Raw genomic sequence first — 26,781 nt, forward strand, 5'->3', positions numbered from 1 at the left:
CCTTAAGGATTAAGATTTTAAAATTCATATAGTGTGTTACAGGAGCTACTTGAGTATGAAAGCTGGTGGACAAAATTTTCCCTTGAAGCAACTTGTGAAACTGTCAGACCGGGCAAGAATTTATGTCACAATGCCTTTGGTAATTCTGCTTGTTAGTGTATGGGTTGCTTGGGATGGTGTAGGAGATCTGTGTTCAGGTCACCTGTGTTCAGATGGATGAAAGGATGTTACATTGTCAAGGGATTTCTGAGGTTACTGTGATTCAGTTTTGGATTTTTTTGTTTGGTTTTGCTAGCTGGTCACATTGGTACTGTTTATATTTTTACTGAGCTGTAAAAGACCGGGCAGGTCTCTGGTGTGCAAGTTTCCCTTTTGCTTGCTTCAGGCATTCTGTGATGGCAGAAATTGAAACACAGTGCCTGGGTTTGTAACTTCTGCCTGAGGGTCTCCATTTTCTTCAGGATATTTCATAGTAGGGGTGGAGAGATGGAGGAGAGGTAAGAAATCCACATAGGAAGTTCTTAAAATTGTCTGTTTTTCTGCTCAAGCTGGATTCAAAACTTTCACACGTGTGTCTCCTCTGGCTCAACCTTGAGTGTTTGCAATGATTGCATCCTGCAATGTTTAGTGACTGAGCATTTAAATATGAGCAGAAATTGAGGCGCTTGTTTTATGAGGCGATCAAACTTAAGTGGAACATGATGAAAATAAAGAGGTGAGGAAGATTCATAGGCTTTAGAATGGCACATCTGGATAAAGAGACACAGAAATCACTTCATCAAGAAAAAACAGACTAGATGGAAAGGATTGAAGATTATTGTCAGGAATTGCAATTCATGTATTGTGGCCAGCTTTGTTAGTGGTACCATTTGAGCCTGATGCATCTCTAGTAAGTAAAACCAGCAAAAATTGGTATATTGAGTAATCATTGTAGTAAGCTCTTTTTAAGGAAACATGAACAGTACTTAGCTCCTTTGTACCCAGGTTACTTCTGAAAATAGGATTTAAGCTTTTCAGTCACTTTGGCTGCTGAGTTAAGGCTGAGACACTGAGAAAAGCCAAAGCTGGAAGATCAGGGGTGTACTGTCTGGGGAATAAATACTTATGAAAACATCCCTAGGTTTTGGGTACTTAAACATGGTTATAAAGAATCAAAAGTGGTGTAGTTCTAGATTTGTTCTTGATAGCTATTGACAGAAACAAGGATAAATCAGGCAGAAACAAATAAAAATATTGTTGTCCTTTTAACAGTTGCAATCACTCATTTTAATAATTCACCCTATCTAATGAGCATTTCTCCTTCAAGGCAAAATGGTCTTTTTTGCTTTCAATCTTCCTCAAAAAATTTTTTTCCAGAGATTTTCAGATGACCTTTGCAGAAAAAATGTTTGAGTTTACATTGTTCTGTTAAGTGTATATTAGACTTGTGCTCTGGTTATTAGTTATTGCATTGTATCTATGCTTAATGTGCTTATTTTTTGCTTAAATTGTTGATAGGTGATGGAATGCCAGGCACATACTTTTCCTTAGACTAAATTCAGAGGTTATTTGTATTTTCAGTTTTGATTCAAAGATACTTGTTATGATTATCCAGATTTGAAATCAGTGGATGAATAGGGCAGATAAAGCTATCTGTATTTTAAAAGTATTTTGACTTTATACTTCTTTCCTCATTTGGAAGCTTGGTGCTTTGATAGATAACACACTACCCTGACTGCTTCAAGTCATCCCTTTGCAAGGTTGATGCAATGCATCAAAGCTGTTTTAACTGCTTTAAATAACAAAGATAAGACTCCTAATCTCAGGAATTGTCATTCATAAATTAAATATCTGCAGAGTGGAGAGCAGGGCTGTGTTGTTCCTGCTGGTTGCAGGTTAGCAGTCTGTTCTGCTGCTCGGAGTCTCATCCCTTCCCATTTGATCAATTCTCAGAGCCAGCAGCTGTGCACTGTGCCCAGGGGAGCTGCTCTGTCCCCTCTCGAGGAGCATCTGCCTTGCCTCTTCAACACTGACCCCTCTGTGGCAAAAGCAGACTGCTGGAAGGACTAGGAGTTAAGAAATACATAGGCTCCTCAACCAAGGAACATGCACGGAGCCTGGATGAAAAATGGCAAATTTCATTCTGTCTTGAGTGGTCAAATACAGGTAGCAAGAAATTACATATCCTATAATGTGTCAAAATAGCAGCTTTTAGTGGGCAGTTGAGTGATGATAAACAGCAAGAAACTGCTGTGCTGCTGTGCTACCTGGACAGAAATTGAAATCCCTTTACTCAGTATATTATTTTCTAGGCCATCTATTGCATGAACATGTTGTTTTCTGCCTACTTTTACTAGAGTTCTTAGGTCAGGAGAAATTGTTATGCAAATTCAAGGTTTCAGGACTTGCATGCTTGGTAGAACAACAGCCACTAACAGTGCAGACACACAGAAGAGGAGCCTTTGAGGAACCATAATCACTTACAAACTTTTTTTGCCCTTTTCTTCTTTTTGCTTTGATGTTGTTGCTGAATGCTAGTGGAACATGATGGTATGGAGCAATCAGCTGCCAGTGCAAAGAGAGGTCTGAAGGGACATCTACCAATTAACTGAAAATAATGGGAAAATTATTATTGTTACACTAATCAAAATTAACTTGTTACCAAGAAAATTGGAAGTCATCACATTTGAAGCTATGTATGGTCTAATGTGACAGTTCTGGTATAAACAAAGTCAGAATCAGTGCATCCGCTGGGGCTCATAGGGTCTGAGGACTGAAGGAATCACCAAGCCTTATCTATTCTACAACACTGGACAAAATAATCTCAAAGCATTCATTCCTTCAGGAGAAGAAATTGTTTTCCCAAATATGCCAGTTTTTGCTGTTAAGTCCAATAAATCAGCAGTTGAACACATTATTTAGAGACACATTCAAGTTCAGTTTAAGGACTTCAGGATGTGATGAATTTACTTTTTACGCTGTTGAGTTGTTTAAATAAACCTTTGCAGTTAGGTACTGCATCTTACTGAAATTTGAATTTTCTGATTATGTGCTAGGAGATCCCTCTACTATTACAGAACCTCCATGATTAGATGCATTCCTATAAAATGGCAAAGAATCTTGATTTCAAGCCTGACACTGTTTGTATTAAGGATGCAATTACAAGCAGAGCTTGTGTAACATTTGAAAAGGTTATGTATTACTTTTTTAATAACATGATTTTACATCAGTGGCCTTAGTGACTCGCCAATGAATCAGAAAGACAACTTTGCCTCCACAGTCGTGGGCTGTTGGGTTCTGGTGTTTAAAGTCTGCATGACATACTTGTAACTGGAACAAATACTCTTTCAACCAGGAGTGAGTTCACAAAGCTCTCTTTCTTTGCATCAAGTAAGAAGTATGATACTGATACTTCTCAAGATTTTCTGGACTTTTGCTGTCTTTTCCTGTCCTCTAGTTATTTTCATCTGGCAGGATCAAGCTTTTCTCTGTGAAAAGAGAGTGAGAGTATTTTTCCAGGTCAAATTCCTTGCTTATAGTAAGGACTGCTTGTTTTGCTCCTTTGTAGAGGTTGGACTCTGTTTCTAATACTCAGTTTTAGATACTAAGATAGCTATGTAGCAACTCTGTGTCCACTGCTTGGTACCATCCAGGATGTACAGTGAACTTTGTCAGTCAAAGTTATTTTACCAATTTAAAAAGAAAAAATGCATGGAATTTTTGCTTGATATTGATGTAGGGTTTGTATTGGCATAGCTTTATCTGATTTCTTGTATGTGATGTGTGCTTATCATGTTGCCTAATTTTCTTGGTAGTAGTTTCAAAAGTTTTCAGTGATCTAAAGTATACCTTCAGTGAGGACAGAAAGTGGAGAATAGACAATCTAATTAGTTTGTAAAGACATTGTGTATATGATGTACCTGACAGACATTTCCTTACAGCTTTAGCCAGGGTTTGGAACTAGAATATCTGTAATCTAACCATGTAAATAATTTTGTTGAATTTTTATCTTTTTGTATACATGCTCATTACCCATTGTCTTTTTTCTCACTTTGTTGTATTGTTTAGGGATAATATCATCCAGATTTATATTCTGACTGTTTTCCTTGGAATGTCTTTATCTCCTTTGGAGTATGTCCCCAGCAGCTACATCCATCTATCCACAAAGACTTCTTTCTGTACTTTGTGGGAAGAGTGGGAAACATAGCATAAGCATACTAATTTGTTTGGAAAACCAATCCCTTCCTGTTTTACCCTTTTACTTTAGGTTAAATGCTTACAGTTGGGTTGCACAGAAGTATCTTGACAAGATGTACTATTAACAGGCTTGCTGCTAAGCCTGTGACTATAATACTAACACTAATCTTTCTAATACTTAGCAAGCTGGTGTTCAGTATTTTTGATTCCAGAGAGTGTGCTGCCAGAATATGGCTTTTTAAAAATTTTTCTTGATGCTAAACTTTCTCCCACAGAAGTGGGAATGAAAAGGCTCTATGAATTTCGGCATTGCTTGGAATTTATTTCTGCAGTTTGTTTGAAACTTGATCTTTATCTAAGCTTTTCTCATTTTTGGGCCAGGGTATGTGTACCTTTATTCAAGATTTTGAGAGTGCTGTCCATGAATAAATCCAGAAACAACATGGCTTGAATTAAAGAGCATTAGTTTGTAGCAGTATCTAAAGTGAAAATGCTCAAACTAAAACAGAAGTAGAATTCTCTTTTGCACATCACTGAATGTCTGGGAAAGTTGGTCACTCCTGAACTGCCTGCTTTTTCTCCTACTGAGTAAGCCTTCCTTCTGCTTTCTTCTTCTGAAGTCAAGGAGTTACCTCAGGTTAGTAACTTATTTTTTCTGAAACATCATCTTACACTCTTTTAGTTCAAATTTTATGTAATCATATGGTAGTATTTTCTCCCCTTTTTAGATTTTTCTTTTACTATCAGAGTTTGTAACTGAATTAAAGTGTGTTGTGCTTTCCTGTGGTTTGCATTCCTGTAGCTGCAAAATTAACTAACATCTAACTTCGAAGGTTTGATTTATTTTTTTCTTTTGTAAACAACTATTATTTTTAATGGACCTTTTTAATTGAGATTGCTAGTAAAAGCTGAGAATTTTTTTTCTTTTTTGTGAATAAAACATTTATAGAAAGAAGAAAATATTTTCCTTCCAACTTTTGATAAACTTAGTGAGCTTGGATTGGTTCCTCTAAAATGACAACACGTGGAAGTGTTTTTCCTCTTTCATCATCTCTCAGTGCCATGTACATCTGAGGCTTCTGATCTTTGGCTTAAACAACTGTTAAATTTTCATTATAAATGTGGCACCTACTGGAGCAAAGGCCCATCAGCAAATATTTATTAATGTTATCTTCTCCCAGACACATTTGCATAGTAATTTCTTGCTAGATTCCTCTGCTTATAGTTGTCAAATCTACACTGTTTTTTGTCAGCCTCACCATAGGATATGAAAATGGTAATAAGAATTGGAAGGGATGTGGAGCATGAACGTTTAATAAAATGCCTTGGAAAAAAATTGATATGCTGAATTATAATGAAAAATACTTACCTAAAATTAATGTCCAGTAAGGGAATCTTAAATTCATAGATACTTTGTCTTGATTTCGTGACAGGAAAAAAAAATCACTTAATTGTTCAATATAGCCTTGTAGCAAAAAAAAAAAAAAAAAAAATTAAACAAGATTTTAGATTATGCAGTAGTTTTTTGTAATTGTTGTTTTCTTAAAAAAATCTTTGGTCTTATCTTGGTATGGGATTAGTCACAATCATCTTTACAAATGAGAGGTATTTTGCTTGGAGCTTGTTTTTTATGCTACCATAATGAAATGAATGTTTATTTGTATTATATATATGTCTTAAGAGCTACAGTTCTATTGTGCTGGACTTGTGAAGAATTATGGAAAATACTTATTCCCAACATTTTAAAATCTGCTTTTGAAACATAAGGCATTAAGACAATAGTGCAAACAAGAATAGGGTGATCTAGGAAAAATTGCTCTGCTAAACTCAAATTGTTTTCTTGATGTTTCCCACAAAACTGAGTGCTTGTTTGGCAATGCCTGATAATATCACAGTAGAAAAATGTCTAATATATGGACAAAACAAGAAGAGGAGGTTCCTGACCATTAATCTGTTTTGCTGCATATTGAATGTATTTGTCCTCTAGGACAGTCTTTGACTTACACAGGGTTATCCTTTTTTTAATTTGGCTAACCATGATGCAGCTGATATATTAACCAGACAGCTATAAAATTTGGTGTTTTTCCTTACACAAGTTGATGTTTTCTTTACATGCCTTGTGGGAAAAGCTCAGCCATGAGGGCATTTGCTTTTGAAAAGGAAGAATGAGTCAAGGAACCACCCTCAGAAAATGAGTGTGCAGTCTAACAGGCTATGAAGGAGCAGATAGGGAGCCAGGAGCTCTCTGATATCTTACCATCTCAAGTTGTGGTGCATGTTGCAAATGCACAGGTTTCCTGGCAGGTCCTTAATGTTAAATGCAGAGTGTCCAAACTATGCTTGCTGGATCTTAAACTTTCATTATACTTCAGCAAAAATATTATTTACTTAAATTTGGAGTTTTTAACACAGGCTTGTAGTGATCATGATCAGTGTCCTTGTACAGTGCCTATTCTTTCTTTTCATCTGTCTAATGCTGTTAAACCACATTTTGCTCTGGGCATGTTGGGATGGTGCTACATATTTACTTGGTCAATATACCATAGATAAATGAAATGCAAACATCTGAGATAGACTGTCAAGGGTGTTGGAGTGACTGCTGGTAGGGCTCTGTGGCACACTGGGATGGCTCAGTAATTGGCAGGAGGCAGTAGCACAAAACATTTCTTGAGGTTGTGAACCTATTTTTCTGTGTTCAAAGAGGAAGTTGAATTTCTTGGTCATAGACACTTGTTCCCTAAATTTCCTTTTCAGTTCTTAATTTGATAATTGAGTGACCAATTTGATATTTCTGGATGGGGGAAATTTAGTTTTTTATGTTGAGTAGCCCAGCTTATGAAAAATAAAAATTATTTTTTTCCTTTGGTAAGTGATGATCAGAATGTGTCTTCTGCAGTTCTGTGCAACAGGCCAGGATATATGTCTGGCTTCACTCCAGGCAGTGAACACTTGGAGTGTGCTGGAGCAGTGCTTCAGGAAGCATGCTGCTTGCAGGAACAGCTCACATTTCCATTGGCTGGAAAAGTAGAAACATCAGCTGGAGTCATTAATATTGTTGTCTTTAGGGGTGCCTGTAGCTGATCTGTCTGCTTTCCCAGAATAAGACACTGAAGCCAGTAAATAAGGCAATAAAATATTTCACACCTAATAAATTTCGTAAACCAAAAGCAAATAAAATCTAAGCAATTCTAGGAAGAACACAGTTGTTCCAAATGTTGAGAGATGGAGGTAGTATAGAAAAGGATAAGAAAAGGCCCTGCTATTTTTATAGGAGGACCTAAAGATTGTATCTCAGGAAACTTCTGAAATGCTTTAAAATACTTCAATAATGAAAAAACCAGAAAAAGGAAGTAAATCCTAAGCAACGTCTGAGAGTAAAAACATTTAAAGTACATGAATGTTACTCAACAAAATAAGTGGCTACAAGACCATATCCCAAGGAGGTATTCAAAAGAAGTAGAATAAAATATTACAGAAAAGAAATGTAAAAGTAATCAAGTCCTGCATGCATTTTTATGGGCATATGGAACTGCTTCAATACCTGTTTTTCTATAACTGGGCTTTTAAAAATGAAGAAGTTCCTTATCTGTTATTTGCTACATTAAAAATGTTGTTCCAAGCATGATTGGATTTTTTTTCAGAAATTATTTTGTCTTTTGTCTAATGGGTTATATCAGCAGTCTTTAATTTTATTATTTTTACAGGGATATATGTGCTTTGACATAGTATATGGACTTGTAGCATTAAAAAATAACTAAAAATAATTCCAGACTACAAAACTGAGGTGGGTGAAGAAGTGATACACTAGACATCTCAGGAGTGATGAATTATTTCAAGGAGTTACAATTGGAGTTCTGTATATCCATAAAATCAGCATAAATTGTTTTGTTCTTATTTTAGTTTATATCCTGTTATGTCCAAGCACAGGAAGTTTAGAATTTTGCTTTGGAATATGCAAAATTCAGGATGACAGAATCTAGCAGGCGTGGAAATGACAAGCTAGTTGAAGTCACTGAGAGAGATATGAAATACCCGGAAGTCTTTCATAAAATAATGTGACATCTTACTTTCAGCTGTTTAAAATATGACTTTTTTTGTAAAATTAGCATAAACTACTAAAACCCCACTTTTTGAAGGAACATCTGGAAGCACTTTGAAAGTCAAAGGCCCAAACTTTTGATAACTGTAAATGATGCTTTAGCAGTTTTGCTTGCGACTGTATGTTGTGGCTGTAAATAAAACTATAATTTTATTTGTCTTCCAACCAACATAAATTATTTGATAACTTAACAAGTGCACATAAAATATTATATCTGATATTATTTGCTACTTACCATTGTCATAGCAAATGCCCTTAGAATTGTTTGGAGATATTTTGATAATTTTTTACTTGCAGTTCTTCTCTCCTTTGTACAGGAGGAAATTGCAAGGAAAGTTTGAAAAAGTAAAAGCAACAAAGTTGAGCGTGTCTTTTTCTCATGCTTGTGGCATTGTGGTGGGGCTTTGGATATTTGGTTTTTTCAGCCTAATTAATGACCTTTATGGCCCTTAGCAAGCCTTGAAGTTACTTCCACTTTTGCCAGCTGAGAATGACTTGTTTATTGTTGTCAGCATCTTGGAGGAGTTTCAGACTCACATGCTATCAGAAAAGCTCCCTCCAGAGAGTACTCCTTATGAACAAAGGTGGCTTCAGCTGGGATACTGGATTACTGACCATTTTTGTGTTGTCTTTTTATGTAGAAGGATGACTAGGACGGTCCTTAGCTGCATTTGTGAAGAAGTGACAGCCTTCCTTGTTTAATGTGTTAGATAAAGGCTGTTCTGCATCTATTCAAGTGCAACAGATCACAAAGCTTCTCTGCACAGGTGAAATGACCTGTGCCTGGATGATAACCCTGTTTTTTCTTATGCTGCCAAAGGAAATCTGTATATGAAAGGTATATGAAAACAGAAGCTAGGTAGGCCGATTTGCATCCATGGCAGGTGTTGCCATCAATTTCTCAAATGTTTTCTCTGGTGTGTCATTAAGCAGTGGCTGTTTCAGGGTGTGCACATGATAAGTAGGCACACTGTGCTGGCACTGCTGGCACTTGCTCCCTTTTCAGGCAGTACCAACATTCTGACTTTATTAAAGGGAAGCTGCTCCTGTTTGCAGAGCTTGTTTGTATTTTCAGCATTAAGAGGTTTATTTATGTCAGGGAAAGAGGAGGTGTGATCTGTGTTTCCTCTTGTGAGAAAATAGGTTGATGCTCGCTTTTAGTGGCAGAAGGATTGACATTGGGGTGGAGAGACTGCTTTGCAAAGAGCCCTAAAAGTTCATCATCCAAACATGAGCTATGCCAGGACTTGTCATTATCTAGTGGCGAGTGTTCTCCCACCACTCATCTGTGCAGCAGGTTTTGGTGTGTTCAGAGTGCAGGCCTTCCTTCAGGCTGTGCAGTAGAGGAATCATCATTGGCTGCAGGCCAAGAGAGTTAATTTCTGCACTTCTGTTTAATGACTTAACATCAACCCTAATGTAGATTTTCACTCTGGCTTAGATAGTTGGTCATAATTACAATATCCAGATGCTGTCTTCCATTATTTGAGCATTATTTTCCCATTCTCTTCAGCAAGCTGTGCATTACCTGGGCTTGATTGGGGTGTTATGTACACTGAGCATGGCCTTACAGCACTATGGTCCTACCAGATGCATGAAGTGGTGCTATAGTCAAAACCAGAACACTGACAGATTCTAAAGCAAACCAGAAGTTGCACTGCAACCAGGGTAAATATTTGACTAAAAATGAGACAGTATGTAAGACTGTGCTGTAGAGACTTATTAGCCATATCTGAAAAGAGCTCTGAAGGACAATCCTATTGATTCTGTTCTTATCTTGATGACCTTGTAGGTTGAGTTAATGGTTTCTAAACTCAAATGATGAGTTTGTGGGACAATTCTGTTTGTCTCCAGTCAAGGAGAAAGGAAAGTAAAGTAGAGTTGAAAAATAAACTCTTAAGATTTTGTTCACTCTCTTAACATTCAATATATATTCTGACTTGCATAGGTGTAGAATCAATGAAAACATAGTAACTGTAAAATCTAGACAAGACTGAAATGTAATTCATCTGCATTAAATTATTTATTTCTCAAATCTTATGACTTGGAAGTCATCTAGAATTACAATATGCATTATCACACTTAGCTAATAGACATTTTTAAAGAAGCTGGAGTTTGATGAGGATGGGGAAAAAATGAGTCTGGTCTTGCTGATGTAAAAACCAGGCTGTTTCTCACCATGGCACTCCTGGTGTGGCTTGTAAGGCAGAGTATGTTTTTGCCTGTCTGTGGATGCTTGTGCCTGGATAGGAAGCCATTCTTTTGGGCTAGTAGGGCTTCAGAATAACTTCAGAGAATGATCTTTTGTGCCAGATCATTAACTAACTTTAAAATTGTCACAGTTTCTGTAAATCCAGACATAAAAGCCAGTATGCAGAATTTCATGTAGCTACTGCTAAGATACATCTGATTTTCAGCTCCCACATGGCATAGTGAACTTCACCTTCATACATAATGTTGTTAAAACTTGGATGTTTTATAGATGAAGAGGCTGTTGCTCTCTTGTAAATGTTAACTATGAGAGCAGTCTGCATAAGATCAAGAGGCACTAAGGGATAATGTAATTGGAATTTTTCAAACAACCGTATCTGTTTCAGAATGAAGATTCATTATAGAAAAAAAGAAGACAAAATAGATCTCACAGTTTCAGCATAATTAAGATTTTTGCCGGTAGCTACTATGGGGAAACTTTCTGAAATATTTTTCCCTTACCGGTTTGAAAGTCTTGATGTTAGATGAGGATTTTCATTCTACAGCTACTTGATTAAGTAAAAGGAGTATGATTCCCAAAATTCTAACAAAGAGGATCAGAGCTGTGATTAGCGTTTACCTCTTTTTTTTCTTTCCTTTCCTGATGGACAGATCCTGAAGTCAATCAAAATGAGGGGAAATTTTGTTAAAGCATAAAGTGTTTTGTTCTTACTAAAAAGTTGAGTAAAAAGCCCTAAGAAACTACATAATCATATATCATAATATAATATATATATAGAAAGTAAAATAAGCTTGGGGAATTCACTTTATTTGAAATTATTTAAATTATGTAAATAAATCTGCTCTTGGTAGCTTGCACATTAGTATTCTCTTCAGTAAGGTGGTTAAGTGTGCTTAAGTATGACCTCTGCTTTGCCCAGGCAAGGAACAAAAATAAAAATAAAACAACAAATTTTAAAAGGTGTAAAGGGGGAAATAGGACTTCTATTTTTACAGGTTATTTTGTTTCAGGTCAAGTAAGATTAATGATAATATGTAGAGGCTTCTATATAAAAATTCCATCTATTGTGACCAGTATTAATGCTCTGTTTAAAGTGAACCCTTGACCTCTTCTATGTTACTGAGGTCTTTGAAGTAGTCAGCACATCCACTTGATTTATTATTTGAAGATGTCTGAGCAGGAAGCTATGTCTATGTTTTAAGGTAGACTCTTGTATTAATGAGCAAGTCTTTCATTTCCTGAGCCAGTATATTTTACCACAAATTTTTTATGATGCCTTTTTCTTTCTCCTTTAAGTGCCAGTGCTGCTAACTCTCTACTGCACAGAAAAGGGTTTAAAGCAGGTATAGACCTCTTGGCTGAGAATTTATTATGGTCTAGCTTTTTATCCTAACATATAAGAGAGAGGAAATGATGTGATGTCGTTTATGCTAACACATAACAGAGAGGAGATAAATTAAGTAAAACAGTAGGCAATATTGTAATAAAGTTCACATGAAATGAAGGGAAGATGGAAGAACATGTCAGAGTAATGTAATATTATGTATGTAAAAACTGAAATTTGATAATAGCTTCATTTTGGTGAGATAAATATCTCCTGGATAGACACCACAAAGATCAATTACATTGATTTGTTTTTTTAAATGTCTTTTTAGTATCATCAGCTTATATGAGAATACTTATAATCTTTATTGTGACATATTCTTGCAAAGCTGGTTAATCATAGTATCAGAGAATAGCTCAGGTTGGAAGGGATCTTGAAAGACCATCTGGTCCAGGCTTTCCTGGGAAGGGGAGTCATGGTGAGATTATCTAGCAGCTTGTCCACATCTTGAAACCTCCAGCGATGAGGATTCCATCATATTCCTGGGGAGGTTGGTGCAGTGAATTCTTCATCTCACTGTAATTTTCTGTCATGAAAAGATGAAGCATCTCCCAGTATACTCCTCACACCTTGTCTTCTCCATCTGGATCCTCGTGGAGAGAAAGCCTCCATCCTCTTTTTGACTGTCCTTTAAGTACTGAAATTCTGTTATGAGTTCACACCCAAGCCTTCTCTTTTCCAGGAAGAAAATTCCAACTCCTTCAGCCTTTCCTCATAGGGCAGGTTCTCCAGAACTTGGATCACCATTAAGGGCCTTCATTGGACCTTTCTACTCTGTCCACACCTTTCTTGGTTTGTAGGGACTAGAACTGTACACAGTACTGTAGCTGCAGCCTGACAAGTGCTGAGTAGATTGAGATGATCACATTTCTGTCTCTGTTTATAAAGCCCCTCTTGTCTGAGGATTGAAGATTAATCTTAATTAAGATTAAACATACTGCTTTTTCATAGTGAGATTCAAGGTGATTGAGATGACCAGAGTTTGTTATGCTGTTTTTCAATCTCTGTGTTTGGATTTACAGCCTGTAATGTCAGATGTGTTTTTTATTTTGTGCTCTTCTTTGTGTGAGTTGTTATGGATGGATGGTGTCCACTGCTCTGTAAGGAAAAGTGAGGATATCTGTCTTCCTCAACAAGTGGATGTGAGGTTGCAAGATGCATTTCTGTGCTGGTCTTTATGTCACTCTGTTCATATATGAAAATAGAAAGTTATGTGAAGGGCTGTTACAAAGCTGCTCTGGCTCTTCATTGCTTCTCAGGTTTCAGTCTTGATCCAAAATCTGGCTCTGGTAAGGAACACTTGTCTCATTAGTCAGTTTTTCTCTTGTCAAGACCCAGCAATGCTGACTGAAACAAATGAACTGTTTGGGAGGGGTAGACAGAAGAGCACTTGTGTGCCTGATGTCAGAGATCTCCAAAAACAAAATACTCATTTACCTTTTTGCTGATTTCTTAACATGGAACTACTGTATTTCACAGTTCTGTTGCTGCCAATCTTATGTTTATTTACAATTATGGGAGAGAATTGCTTGGCTGAAGGTTCAATTTATTTCCAAAGATGGCAGAAATTTTCTGTAAGGTTGCTTTTCTAGGTTCAGGAGGTACTCACTTTTTTCCTGTCATGTATTTGAGAATGGCTGCCCTGTGCAGGTTAACCCACTAAAGATAGAATATGCTTTGGTGGTCTGTATCCTTCACAATGGTGTCGAAGGATGTGAGCTCTTAGCTTATAGGATTTGACATTGAGTTAATTATGCAGGCTCTTCCTTTCTGTGGGTTATCTTTTATATGAAACCTATACTCCTTTCTAAAGTAGTTATTTTCTCACGTGCAACATATATTTAATGATTTGAGATGCCAAATTAAAAACTCATTTACCTGTATGTGTGGTGTTTGTTGTAGAAGTTCATTTTTTTAAGAAAACCTAAAGTGTGTGCAAATTACAGAAATAGTAAGATAATAGCCTGATTAAATAATTGTAGGGACGTTGAAAGCAGGTGAGGTTATTTCTCATACTTCCTCTTCACTAAGTGAAGGAACTTGTTGAAGTACTTGTTTTAGCCAGCAATGTTGTAGAGCAGATAGCAAACTCAAGCTACACAGTTTATCTGTCCAGACAATAGTTTATTTATATAATCAATTTATAGATTTATTTATATCAATTTATTATTTATAATTTGTTTCTAAAGGAGACATAGAAAATATCTTATTGAAATTTTAAATATTTTGGTAGTCATTATGATATTTTTCCCAGGTGTTTATTATGGTTCTACAGCTGTCAAAATGAGCAGAGTTCATAAACTGACTCATTTACAGAAAGTGGCCCTCTGATCAATTAAATTAAAACTGCCTTTCTAAACTTTCAACGTTCTATTTAAGAACACAATTATTATGAATTTTTTAAACTGGTAAATATTGACTGATGTCCACTATTATTTTTTGCTGAGCCCAACAGGCCAGACATACATATGCAAAGTGAAGGATTCGTGGGAATAATTTTGTACATTGTTAGAGACATGATGTGTTCATTCATCTGGAAAACTTTTTCAAGGAGAGGGTCCTTATATGTTTAAAAGACAAAGTAAATTGTCTCAGTTTTCCATTAAATTTAAATGCTGCTAGATGCCAAAATGTTTTGTGGCTAAGGGGGATACTGGCTGTACTACAGAGCCCACCTCATTCAGCTGGTTTTATTTCATCTGGTCCTGGATGTTTGCTCTTCATGTTTCATTGTGTGCCAGTGCACAAAGCTTCCCCAGTGAACTGGCTTGCTCAACAAAAGCTGTCATGTAGTGTCACCTACAATTTGGGCATATATGAGCACCATTCACTTTGTAGGTTTTTCCATAATTGTTTCCATAATCCATCTTATCAGGGCAGCCTAAATTAGTACTGTATAAGCAGAGGTGATTGCAACTGTGGTTCTGTACCATTCATTTAAACAGTTTGGGTTGTGATTTCTTTTAAGGGTACCTCAGACTTAAACTAAGGTGAAGCTGAAGAATTGCAGAAAGACAGCTGGCCTATTTTCCCAAGGACACAGTATCTGCAGTTTCTTTTGGCTTCTGTGCAGTTTCAGAGGATCAGTGCTTTGGGAAACTGGGTTGAATGGCGGATAATAGTGAAATAGCCCTCAGGAATAATCATTATATTCGGGAAGGCTTAGTGAAATAGTTTTACACTTTGATATTTTTATTTAGTTAGTAATAATGTTGAAATAACCTAATTTGAATGGTATTTTGAAATTTTTAAAAATGCATATGCATGTCTGTTGTATTAAAAATAATGTGATTCTTATCTGTTTTCTGTATGATAATTAGAAGCTTAGTTATGTTTTTATGGGAATAAATCTGCTTCCTGTCATGCACTGCAGTATGTTGGTACTTTGCCAAAAGGGTGGCAGACTGCAGTGCTATGAACCTATTGAAGTCCAAACAAACTTGTTTTAAGAAAATCAGAGAAAATGCATGCCAATCTGACTGAGGAAATCCAAATTACTTCAGTCTATGATTAATTAAAGTTAGGTTGCTTCAAAATTCATAACAGGTGCCTGGAATGACCTTAGTTAATGCTATCAGTGCTTTAAATATCTCTGGAGAACTTGGATTAGCTGACTGAGTATCCCCTTAGAGAAAGGATGTTCTAGGTGAGCTTGTTGTTCCCAAAGAGATAAAATGGGGACATCTCAGATGCCCTGAAGAAAATATATACCCAAATGCATGTGATGAAAGGTAGCTGAGGTATCAAGGAAGAACCTTCGAGGTTAAAATTTCAAGATTAGTATTTTATCTAGATTGAGAAATGGAGGATATCATGTATACAGAGCAAATATAACCTATAGGGAATGCTTATTAAATATAACAGGATAGAGAGTTAATGTTTCAGGATGAAGTTGCTGTGAGGTATTGCTGTGATTTGTGAACTGTAGTAACATAACCTACACAATTCCTGTGATGTTTTTAGAACTATGAGCTCTGGAAGCTGCAGAGCAAATGGGTGGAATTTTCCATTGAAATGGTATAGGTGGAGGTTTGACAGCAGAGCCACTGCTGCAGCACTGTTCCTGGAGCTGGGCTGTGCTGTTTTTCTTCTATCCTATGCCTGGAAATTTTCAGCCAGCTTCCATGTATCTTGCACTTGCTCATACACAGCTTTGGGAACATATGCTTGTGTTTATAGTAGATATATATATATACACACTTAGGGAGTCTCAGAAATATTTGAATGACTGTGTGCATCTGTGAACCTGCAAACCATTGGGATGGATTTTAACAGGTGTAAATCTACTTCTAATTCTGATGTGTCTGAACACATGCCACCTCTCCATAGCCCATGCACACAATTTGATGACTTTGTGAAAAAAGAAGGCTGGCTGCCAAAAAAAATTAACCCTGTGTCTTGTGTCACTTAAGCAGTTTAAATGACTTTCACACCTAAGGTTGAAATAAAAATGAGCTACTACTTGTCACCATGCTCTGAGAGACTGGTCTCTGTTGAATAAAAACATCCATCTGCTTCAGAAAAATTTTACTACAGTCGACTGTGTCCTACTACACAAATCCAGCTGCCTGACCACAGAAAAAATCCTCCCAGTCCAGTGCAGAGCCCTTGGTCAGCATCTCACATGCATCTTCTGTGTCCAAAATAGCCCTGGCATGGATTCTTTTGTACTGGGTGTTTCCATTCCGTCAGCTTTCTCCCTTCCCGTGGTCTGAAATGTGGTTATGCTGATGCAAGAGTGTATTTTCTTTCCAGCTGGCTCTGCAGTGAGTGCCATTGATCTGATGTTTTACAGATATACTGAAACCCAGACTCCAGGATGAGGTATTGTGCAATTCTGGGGGAAGGGGGAAAAAGGGGAAAGAAAAAAAAAATAAAGAAAATACCCAGGTACTGATTCAAGCATCACCAGAAAGGAAAAGATTTGGTATGCAAGAAGAGAAAACAAAGGAAGAGAGGCCAATATGATCATAATTATGTGCAATGAAATGTGAATTTAAGTAGAGAAATGATAGATGGAAAGACCAAGAAAAGAAAAATTGTAAGTGACAGAGGAAGGACTGAAGGATAGGGAGTTTCTGAAATGTGCAATTCCTACCCAGGCTGTGTGGGAGAAGATTGGAGCCAATACACAGTCCACAGAACAGACATCTCACTTCACATTTACAGAGTATGGGTAGAAATTAAGTTTTTTGGATGGTGCCAGTTAAACAACTCAGCCCCTGAAGACAGGAGACTTTCTTCAGCCTCTGTTTTATCATTGTCTGAACACAAATGCTCAGGGAGTCATACTGTGTCATACCTGCACCCAGTTGAAACACCTGGCTTAGAACTAGGCTGTACAGGCTTCCAGCCCTGCATTTTCTCAGAAGTGATATCACCTGTAGAAACTTCCTGTTGTGCCCTGTCATTAAACAAGAATATTTAATGCCCATTCAGGAGGGAGGTGTTAAGTTAAAATCTGAACACAAAGAGATACTGATATTTTGGATAACTCTTCCAATAAGATCCCTTAATTAGTAAGCCTATGAGTCATGAATGGTGTGGTTTTTTTATGTGGTTTAGTTTCTTTTTTCTGTTTCTTCTTGCATCTTAGTGCTATGCTTTTCATAACAAAAAAACTCATATGGTAATTTGGAGACAGTTTGAGCTGTCAGTTTGTTATACCTGGATGTATTGCTTATTTCTTATACCTCCACTCTCAGTAAAACTCTTGTTGCTTTTTGCCTATGTTCAAATTTTTTTGATATTAGTGCTTGCAAAAAGGAAAAAAAAAAAGTGTGTTTGGTTTTTTTGGGGGAGTGGAGATTTTGTTTGTTTTGTGGGTTTTTTAATAATTCCCAAGGCTCTTAGTCACTCACAGGATTTGAATGTATTTTCAAACTAAATAATGTCTCAGAAGGTTGTGTTGAATTTGCTTTTTCATGTTGGTACTAATGTTTTCCTTATTTTTTTACCATTAATGTGACATTTTTGTGACTGTGACACTCTACTTCTATTTGATGACTCGCTAATACCTGTTATCCCTTAACAACAGAGGATTCAATTGAAAATATTATCCACATAGAAATTTTTATATCACCTCTCCCATGGCCTTTATTGGGTTTTCATGTTTTTAGTACCAAAGGAGTGTATTTCAAGACAGTTAATGATGGTCTTTCAAGGTATTCACAATACTGAAGTCAAGTAATTTCCATGGAAATCAGAGAGTCCTTCCTGGTATAAACATGCTCCACAATATGCTCCTCAGCCCAAGATGTAGAAAGTTCTTTCAGCAACCTGAATCTGTGTACCCTGCTCCATTTTCCTCTTTCTCTGAAAGTGTTTATGCTTTTGCTTAAGGACAAAATCTTCCTCAGCCTGACTGTGTGCAATTCTTTGAATCAGAATTTGGGAATTTCTGGAGCATGAGTGTTGATTCTTCCTCAGTGACAAAGTGCTTTGCAAATGGCATTGGATGGGTGAGTCTTTGAGGGATTTGTTTGTTTGGGATTTTTTAAATGGTGTGTCATCACTTTCTAAAAGAAAAGTATGTATTTTAAGAGTAGTGTCACTGGGATTCATCTGTTGTGATGGAATAGCTGCTTTTACATATCACATACTTTCTTTTTGTCCTTGGGAAAGTTACAGGTGCTTTAATTCACTTTGCATAAAAGCTGATATACTTGTCACATGTATCTCCTTTTGGTATTGCTTACTTGAATTGTAATTTAGGTCAAGAATTCTTTCTTAACCTGTGTATGGAGAACTCTTGGTACCATGTAGCTTCATTTTGACACCTCTTGCCATTATTGTAATACACACATTTAAAATAATCAAGGATCTTTTTTATTATTTAGACCTGCTAGAAGTTGCTTATCCTCTGTGATTCCCTACTGTTCACATTATTTTGGAACTCTGTCATTATCACAAGTATATATACATACATAAATATGAACTTGGGAAGCAAAAGCTGGAGAAGAGATATATATGACTGTTAAAATTTTGCTACTTCCAAATATATAGTTTTTTCAATTCTAAATTTGTATTAAGGTTGTACAGACATGCAATGTGGAGTTTGAGAACTGAAAGTTAAGAGTCTTTCAGAATCTGTGTGCCCATGATAAAGAGGAAGGGTTAAAGGTGTCTCATACACTGCATGGGAAATATTCTCTTTTCCACTGCTTTGGAGTACAAGATCCAAAGCAGAAAACAAGTTCATCATTCTTTCTTTTCCAACTGCAATGAAGTAAGTACTTACTGGGATGAATCCTAAAACTTTTGCTGTCATCTAGACCTTTTAATGACAAATCCTTAGATCAAAGTAGCAAGTGAGGCAGGGCAGTGATTAATGGGTGGAACAAAAATAGATTTTACTGTGTATTTATAACTGGAGTGTCATGGCTTGGATATTTGTTAGGACTTTGAAGGCTGCATACCTGTAGAACCTGTTGCAGTCCTTGAGGCTGGAGAAAGATTTAAGAATTTGTCTGTGAAGAGTCCTTCTCAGGGGGAGAATTGAACTGACATTAAGTTCTTATGGCTGCCCTATTCCTCATTGTGACAAAGGGGCATGTGTTAAACAACGTGGCATCTGGTTATTATGTATGGAAATACTTCTATGCTTCATAAAATGGGGAATATATTTGTCATCTCACCAGTTTACTGGGAGGAGCTGTTGAAGTTAAAATGTCATTTTTGAGGATGTGCTGTTGGTAATTTTCTAAATACCATAAACTGGAACAGGAATAATGTTTATTATTTTAATTAGTAGGCAGTATAGTGCTAAGTTTAATGAGTATATAGGCACTTGTGAATATATGTGTGTAAGTTTTATGCATCTGTGTTAAGTAGATATTCAAACAGAATTTGCTTCATGTAAGTAAGAGTACAAGATACCAGCATAAGTTGATAGGCTTTAATGTTTCTTTCCATTGTATTTCAAGAATTTGCTTGCCATGAGACATCTGCCTAATGCATAATCTGGGGCAGAGTTAAATATTGCTTTTCTGGAGCCTAGTTTAGTGAGGGCTGGGTGAGAGGAAATGAAAAAGCTGTAATGCACATACGACTGGATGTGAAGATATCTTGGTGGAGGTTAAGATTTAAGAGTTCAGGAGAATACAATTGCTTGCCTCTGCTTTGAATGTGTCTGTTTGTAGCACAATTCACTGTCATTAATTTGATGGGGGGAAAAGACTTAGAGGAGAATAACTGAACTCCTTTGATTCAATACTTTTCTGTTCTGAGATGTTTCTGGAAAGCCCTGGTAGTTCATTGTGTCTTGCTACTGCTAAAGGGATTTAACTTACCCACTGGGCATGTGCTTGATCATGTCTTTTGCCTGTTCTGTGTGCCTGGACAATAGGCTCAGGTTGTTCTACCTCACCTCCAACTTCTGTTTTCCTCCTTCAAGTTGAGATAATTCTTGGGGATTGTATTAAGTGCAGTGTATTAGAATACTGCTCAAGCATGGCCAGCAGATTTCCCAGTGTGTTTGGCAGGGTGTTGGGATTTTCCTGACAAAGTTACTTCACCTTTGGTTTGAGCCCTGCTTTGAATTTTTGAAGCTAAGTATGGATAGTTTTGCATTATCTATGCTTAATAAAATTTGGATTCCTGATCCTTTATTCCAAGAAGTGGGGAGGGTAGTTGTTTTTTTGTTGAATAAAGGTCCTTTCTTTTGCATAATAGTCATTGGTTTGAGTCAATGTCTCTGGAGGGTGCTTCTAGTCCATTGGTGTGATATTCCACATATTATAAATTCATTGAAATATTAATGAAATTCATTCTATATGAGATCATAACAGTAGTGTTTTTCTGCTGAAAGCATGTGTGAAAATATTTGGTGAACAAAGTTGAGAATTAAGAATCATGATTGGTAGTACAATAACAATAAGGTCAAACCTTAGCAACTAAGGTTTGTCTTTTTTTTTAACTTTTACATTATTACCAAATAGAGCCCATTTTTTCTAGACTGCCTTTTAGTGGAAATTTGCTGTTACAATTCTCTGTGTGACTAGTATACAGTGCACTGAAGAGAAAAACTTGAGAACAGGAACAGCAAGTCTAAAGAGCTGCTTGTGCATGAAAAGCAGAGGACAAAACCTAAAGGATCCACGCATGGCTATGCAGAGAAGCCTTTTATGAATTTGGCAGTTGGATGCTATTGCTGTTTGGCACCAAGCTTTACAAAAGTCCAAACTGCTAAATTTTGGACTTGGAAAGATGATTTTTCTCAGTGCTCAGTCTGAAAATAGAGCGCATCTACATAGACTGTCCATTTCTCTTGAGCCACATCCTGACAGTGCAATTCTCCAAGTTTCTAATCAGCCAAATTGCAAGCGTGTTGTATTCCAGTCTGCAAGGGACAGTTGTCTGTATCAAATCAACATGCAGAGAGAGCATGGACATAGAATCTAAGTGCAAACAACATGTTCTGTGTAGATTGGATTCTGGGTGACTTTTGTTTGTTATTAAAACTTGTTAGCTGAGATAATAAGTAACCTATTCAAAGTCCTCAAAATGTCGCTTCTCCAGCTTCCATGTAAAAGAGAGAAAATACAGAAGGGGAAGAATTTGAAGTATGAACTTTGGGTAAAAAAAATAGCCACCACCTGAGTGTCTTGGCAGTTAAGTTGCTCGGTGTCAGCTTTTCTTTCCTTGACTACATGAGCTGCTTGTGACTGACACCTGAGTGCATTTGTCCTCAGATAACCTCTTCAAGAGGCCTTTCCTTCCTTGTAGCTCTGTGGTTCTCATGTGCATACTTTTTTGCTCTCTCTTCCCCTTGCTTAGATGTGTGGTGTGGTGTGGGTGTGACACTTTCAGTGAACACTGTAACCCTGTGTTCTGGAAGGTCATCACATCGTAGGTTTTTGGAAACAGAAATGCATTCATTTTTTTTGTTAAATTTACTATTGTTCTGTGTCTGTTTTGCTTTCATCTTAATGCTTTTGCTGTCTTCTCCTTCTGGTATAATAACATTTGCTCTTTCATTGCGTTCTTCTCACATGTATTATACTTTCTTTAAACCTTCCCCCCTCACCTTTCTCTTCTACATTCCACTTTCTCCTTTTTCTCTTCCAGCCATCTCTCCTCACCCTTGTAGCTTCTGCATCTATAATGCAGTAGCTGCATGACTGTCTCAGAGTGCTGCTCCTCAAGGAATTGCTGTTGTCCTGCTTTCCTGCTCACCCACGGCACCTCTGCTGTGCTTGCACAAGCGCATTGATGCCCTCAACACCCAGAGTCCATCATGCTCATGGTGTGGGGAGGCCTTGCATGCTGTTATGGATCTCTGAAGAGCCCTTCTCAGACAAAAAAAGTCAGGGCATCTCCAGAATCTTGGGACAGATTGAGTAATGGAAGTTAGCATTGTTTGAAGGGCAGGGAAGAGCAAACTTGTTAAAACTGTGACCCTTTGTGGTTGGAGATCTCATTTTAGATGTGAGCTGGGGGGAAGGCTGAGACATTAAATCTGAGATTAGCGGGTCCTAAGACCTTCCTCTGAAACCAAGGTCTAGCTTAACACCCTTCTGTGAGACAGGGTGTTCTATGCTGGTAGGAGGGAAATAGAAAGGAGCTACGGCATGTTAAGCTAGAGAAATTAAACTAGCATGTTGTAATGGTTTTAGCAAGGAACTATCAAACACTGCTAAAAGAGACCCTGCAGTCATTGAGCAAGTGGAGGGAGTGGGGGAGCTATGCCTCCAGTCTGGGGGAGTTACAGTCCTTGCTGTTTTGTTTTTCTATACTGCATAAACCTACCACGTGCTTATGGAATGTGTAAGGCTCTTCTGCAGTTAACAGCGAAGTTAAAAGAAAAAAAATCCTTCACTCATCACAGAAAATGCAATTATTATTATTATTATCAGCATGAGAGAACAGAGTATTTATTGAGAATATTGGTCATCTTGTGAAGTCATCAGAGTCTATATAAAATCCACATAAAATTTCACAGAAGTTTGGTGTTGCCAATCCCAATTATGCAATGAGAATGAGTCACATCTTCCCAGATTTGCTTAAAAATAAGAGATGTTTATTTTTAATTTGGTTTGATTTTTATTTGCCTTTTTATATCAAAGCTGAGTCATGTTTTCCACTGCTAGCAATGTCCACATTTTTTTTTTCTCTTTTTTTAAGAGGAGGGGGTGGGCACTTTTTTAACAAGAGTACCAAATATTTCAGGACATGTAACAAGATTATGTAGTTGCTGCCAACTCCTGTTAGCAGGTAATTATCTAAGTAATCCCCTTTTAGTGCAAGGGAGGAGTAGGAGGTTGTAGAATGAAATAAGGTTAAGCTAAATTTTCATATGTGCTGTTTTGAGTAACCAATAGCCAAATACTAGAGAAGAGTGTTGTCAGTGAAATAATGGACTTTGTTCAGGACTGGGTACAAATTTAATTTTGCCACAGAAATTCTATTTAGTGTTTCTAGAGGTATGGAAATTTCTTCCAAGAAGTTTGTTTTTAAATCCATCTTTTGCCTCTCTTCTCATTCCTTCACTTGTATGAAAAACAAATGAGAAGATTAAGTAAATCTTTATATATTTAACACAAAGCTCTAAAATGGAAGGATTATATACAAAATTTCTTCTGTAATCTTTATTTCTCTCTAAGGAATTATCTGGCATAACTGCTAACTGCATCAGCTAAAAATCTATTCCCTATGATCTTGGACAACTTCTCTCTGTCTTGTAAAAACAAAATTAAAAAAAAATAAATTAATGGAACTCTTTCTATCTAGTATCCTTACTAGAATATGCTTGAAAAAATTCGTTTGAAGAGTCAGAAGTTCTGTGCAGACCTCAGATGAGGTGCACTGACACAGCACATCCCAATGTTAGGGGCTGCAGATTAGAGAAGTTCCAGCTTTGTGATTATTGCCTTTTGGCTCTGTAATATGAGGAGATATATTTTTCCTCTTCATTGTTAAGCTTAATTGTGGGCAGGTAGTCTGTGATGAATTTCATTGGACAGTAGATACTTGCCATGGTAGCAGCAGCATTCTGAATAGTTTTTTTGCTTGTCCAGTTTGGTCTTGTAGGTGACTTTTGAACTAAATAAAAAGTCCCATACCAGTTCCCTGTTTGTATTCTTTAAAAGAAGTGTTTTGTATTGGAGCAGACAAATTCAGCTGTAATGAAATTAAACATAATCAAAAGATGGGACATTTACTTTTGCAAAACTTACCTACCATACAGATTTTCCTTCACACACTGTTATTTCTGTAAGTTTTTCTCTTGCTGAAAGATAGGCAACTAGTTTAAAAACACTTGCAGGACATATATACTAAAATATATTAACTTTAAAAATTTTACTGAAGTATCTACTTTTTCTTTATGCTTTTGTTACCTCGAGTCAAGGTGGCACCAGCTGCCGCCTGTCTGCATCACTTGTGCATATCCTGAAGAGGCATCATTCACCAATGGGAGTGAAGCAAAGTGTCCCAGCAGCTTTGTGGAGCAAGACATATTTCTCAGCAGCACAAGTTCAAACCCTACTCAAGGCTTACACCAAGCCAAACAGGAGCTTGTGAGAATACTTCTTTTGCTAGATCTATTGTGCAGAACTTTGTATTCTGCTGAACTAAGTGTAGAAGTGAAACATGCTTCTGGGTAAGTATTTCCATGTGGAGGCTGAAATCTGTCTTTCAAGCAGCTGCATAATAGAGTGCTGTATGCTTGCTCCAGCTGTATGGAAGGAGAAATGTTAAGCTGATTTATTTTTAATAGCAAGCCATTAGTGAAAGCTGTATTCATTTGCTGCAGTTTAGGAACAGAGTAGTCAAATTTGGAAATCTTAGCACTGTGGGTGACTATGATCTATTTTTTTTTTTTTGATACTTCTTATCTTTGGGTAAACTGCACCAAAGAAATACAAATGCCAAAATCAGCATTTGAACTTTTTTCTCCATGTTTAGATGGTAATCGTGACATTTTCTGAAGGAAGGCTCTAAATGAAAACTTTTGCTAGTAAGTCCAGAAGAAGAATATATTTCTTAAATATGAATTGTTTCTTATTTGTGAGTCTGGTTCACTGTAAAAAATTAATGCTTAATTATTGCATGTCTTTAATTCTCTTATCATTACACTGCTAAAATCTATTGACTAATATTATTTATATAATAGCTTTAATAAGCACAAATAGTAGCAGCATTTGAAAGGGATGTCTTCATGTGTTTTTTAAAGAACACCTTGAAATTATTAAGTTTCTGAATTGTTAACATGTTGCAGATTTTACAGCTTATTATTGCTTGACTGCAGTGTTAAAATGTACATGATGTATTCAGAAAGTTCCTCTTAGAGTGCCTTGTTAGGTCAAAAACATAAATGCTCTCTTCTATCCTCCAATTCTGTTTATAGTTAGATGATTAACTTGCAGAAAACACCTTTAATTTTTTTTTTTTTCATACGAGGCAACCTTGACTGGAGGAATGTCATTGGTAGGTTTTTCTGCTGTTGAAAGAAATAGTAATAGAATGCTCATTTTCTGTGATTTGAATGTTTAAATTACTTTTTGTTCTAAGTGTCATAATCCTTGGTATGTAGTAAATTGCAAAATTACGTCTTTATAGGATTCCATTGCTTTTAAAACTGCTGTGTATTATTTCTCTTTTGTTTTTACCTAAACTGATGTATGATTATTGACCATATTTTTTTTTTTTGTTACTGTCACCTTATTTATCTTTCTCAAGACAAGAAAACAGCCTGAAGAGGTGCTTTTGGGAGGCAGAATTTAAAATTAGTGCAGAATTTAGCTTAGTCTGGTTGAGTTGATGAGATTTCAGCAAACTAGGCGGCATGTTTGTATGTGCTTCAAGATTGTTAATACAACTACTTTATAAGCATTTGTCCCTTGTCCTTTTTCTCTCCATATATGTGTCTGTGACATTGTTTAAATGTTTCCTTTGATGATCATAGTTTCATGCCTTTGTTGTAGGGAATTGCTTTCTGGTTTTTGTAGACCTTTGCTTCTCTGTCATTTTGTATGTTCAGATACAGTCACGATAGTAATTTGCTGTGTTGCACAGAAATACATGTTGCAGCAGATTTAACAGAGAACCTTAGAGAAACCTTGTTATTTGATGGTTCCTGTTTATTTACTTGATTTCAGCAATCTCTATTTAGAAATGTGTTAATTCTGTCTGAAATTGGAGCAATACACATCTTCCATTCAGCCTCAAGATGCTTTGTTAAGCATCACCAGACACAGTTTCCCTGTGCTACCATTATCATGGTAATGTCTAGATTTGTATTTATCTTTGGCTTCCCAGCATGGCTTATCTGAGAGCCCACTCTGCAGGGCAGTGCAGACAGCCCAGAAATCTTGGGTTGTTCCTACCTCCTGGGAGACAAGGCTTAGGCAGGGGACAGTCCATACTGGCCAGGCATCATCTGTCTGCAGCTTTGGCTAGCAGTTAGCAAGCCCAAAATAGTTTGCCAGCTGAGAGAGAAAAAGGAGAGTCCAAAAAATTGTATCAAGCCTTTGGGGACAGTTGGACTGGGATTAAAGCAAAGGAGAAAATTCTGTTTATTCAGAATGTGGGGGGAAAAAAAAAAAACCCAAACCAAACAAAACCAAAGAAATCAAAAAAGAAAACTCCAATGAACAACAAACCCCCAAGCAAACCAAACTCAACTAACCAAAAAAGTTCCAGTTTTAACCCATCAAAACTGCTTTATACAGAACATGCAGCTCTGTTACACTGAGAGGGAGAATCTCTTGAGAAAGGAAACCTTAGAAAACTTGGAAACTTGTACTCCAAGTAAGACAGGAATTTTGGCAAGAGCTGAACAATTCAAATGCTGGCAGATGGGGGATCTTGCTTTTGAGGAAGCAGGGACCAGAACTGAGTCACAGGGACAAGAGACAGCCGTGGGGATCAGGAAGGCTCCTGGAAAAGGAGCGGCTTGATCAGAACTCT

General features: G+C 36.9%; 1 protein-coding gene across 9 annotated transcripts in view; it reads left to right on the top strand.

Moving 5' to 3' along the window:
• ZNF385B (zinc finger protein 385B) overlaps window positions 1–26,781 on the top strand; it is a 145,964-nt gene that overhangs the window by 40,374 nt on the left and 78,809 nt on the right. The window contains exon 1 of one of the 9 annotated variants that reach the window (XM_079310362.1): window positions 378–497. The exons of 6 other annotated variants lie outside the window; for them this stretch is intronic. Coding sequence is in view for 2 of the 3 variants with exons in the window: in XM_079310369.1 (XP_079166495.1) it covers window positions 24,463–24,472 (10 nt within the window). In the remaining variant the exon portion in view is untranslated. Of the gene's footprint in view, window positions 1–377; window positions 498–18,232; window positions 18,333–24,361; window positions 24,473–26,781 lie in introns of those variants that run through there. 2 more of the 9 variants (XM_079310370.1, XM_079310369.1) reach the window with 2 other exon arrangements.

Source organism: Erithacus rubecula (genome assembly GCF_903797595.1).
Source record: "Erithacus rubecula genome assembly, chromosome: 8".
In the NCBI taxonomy this organism is placed as follows: Eukaryota; Metazoa; Chordata; class Aves; order Passeriformes; family Muscicapidae; genus Erithacus; species Erithacus rubecula.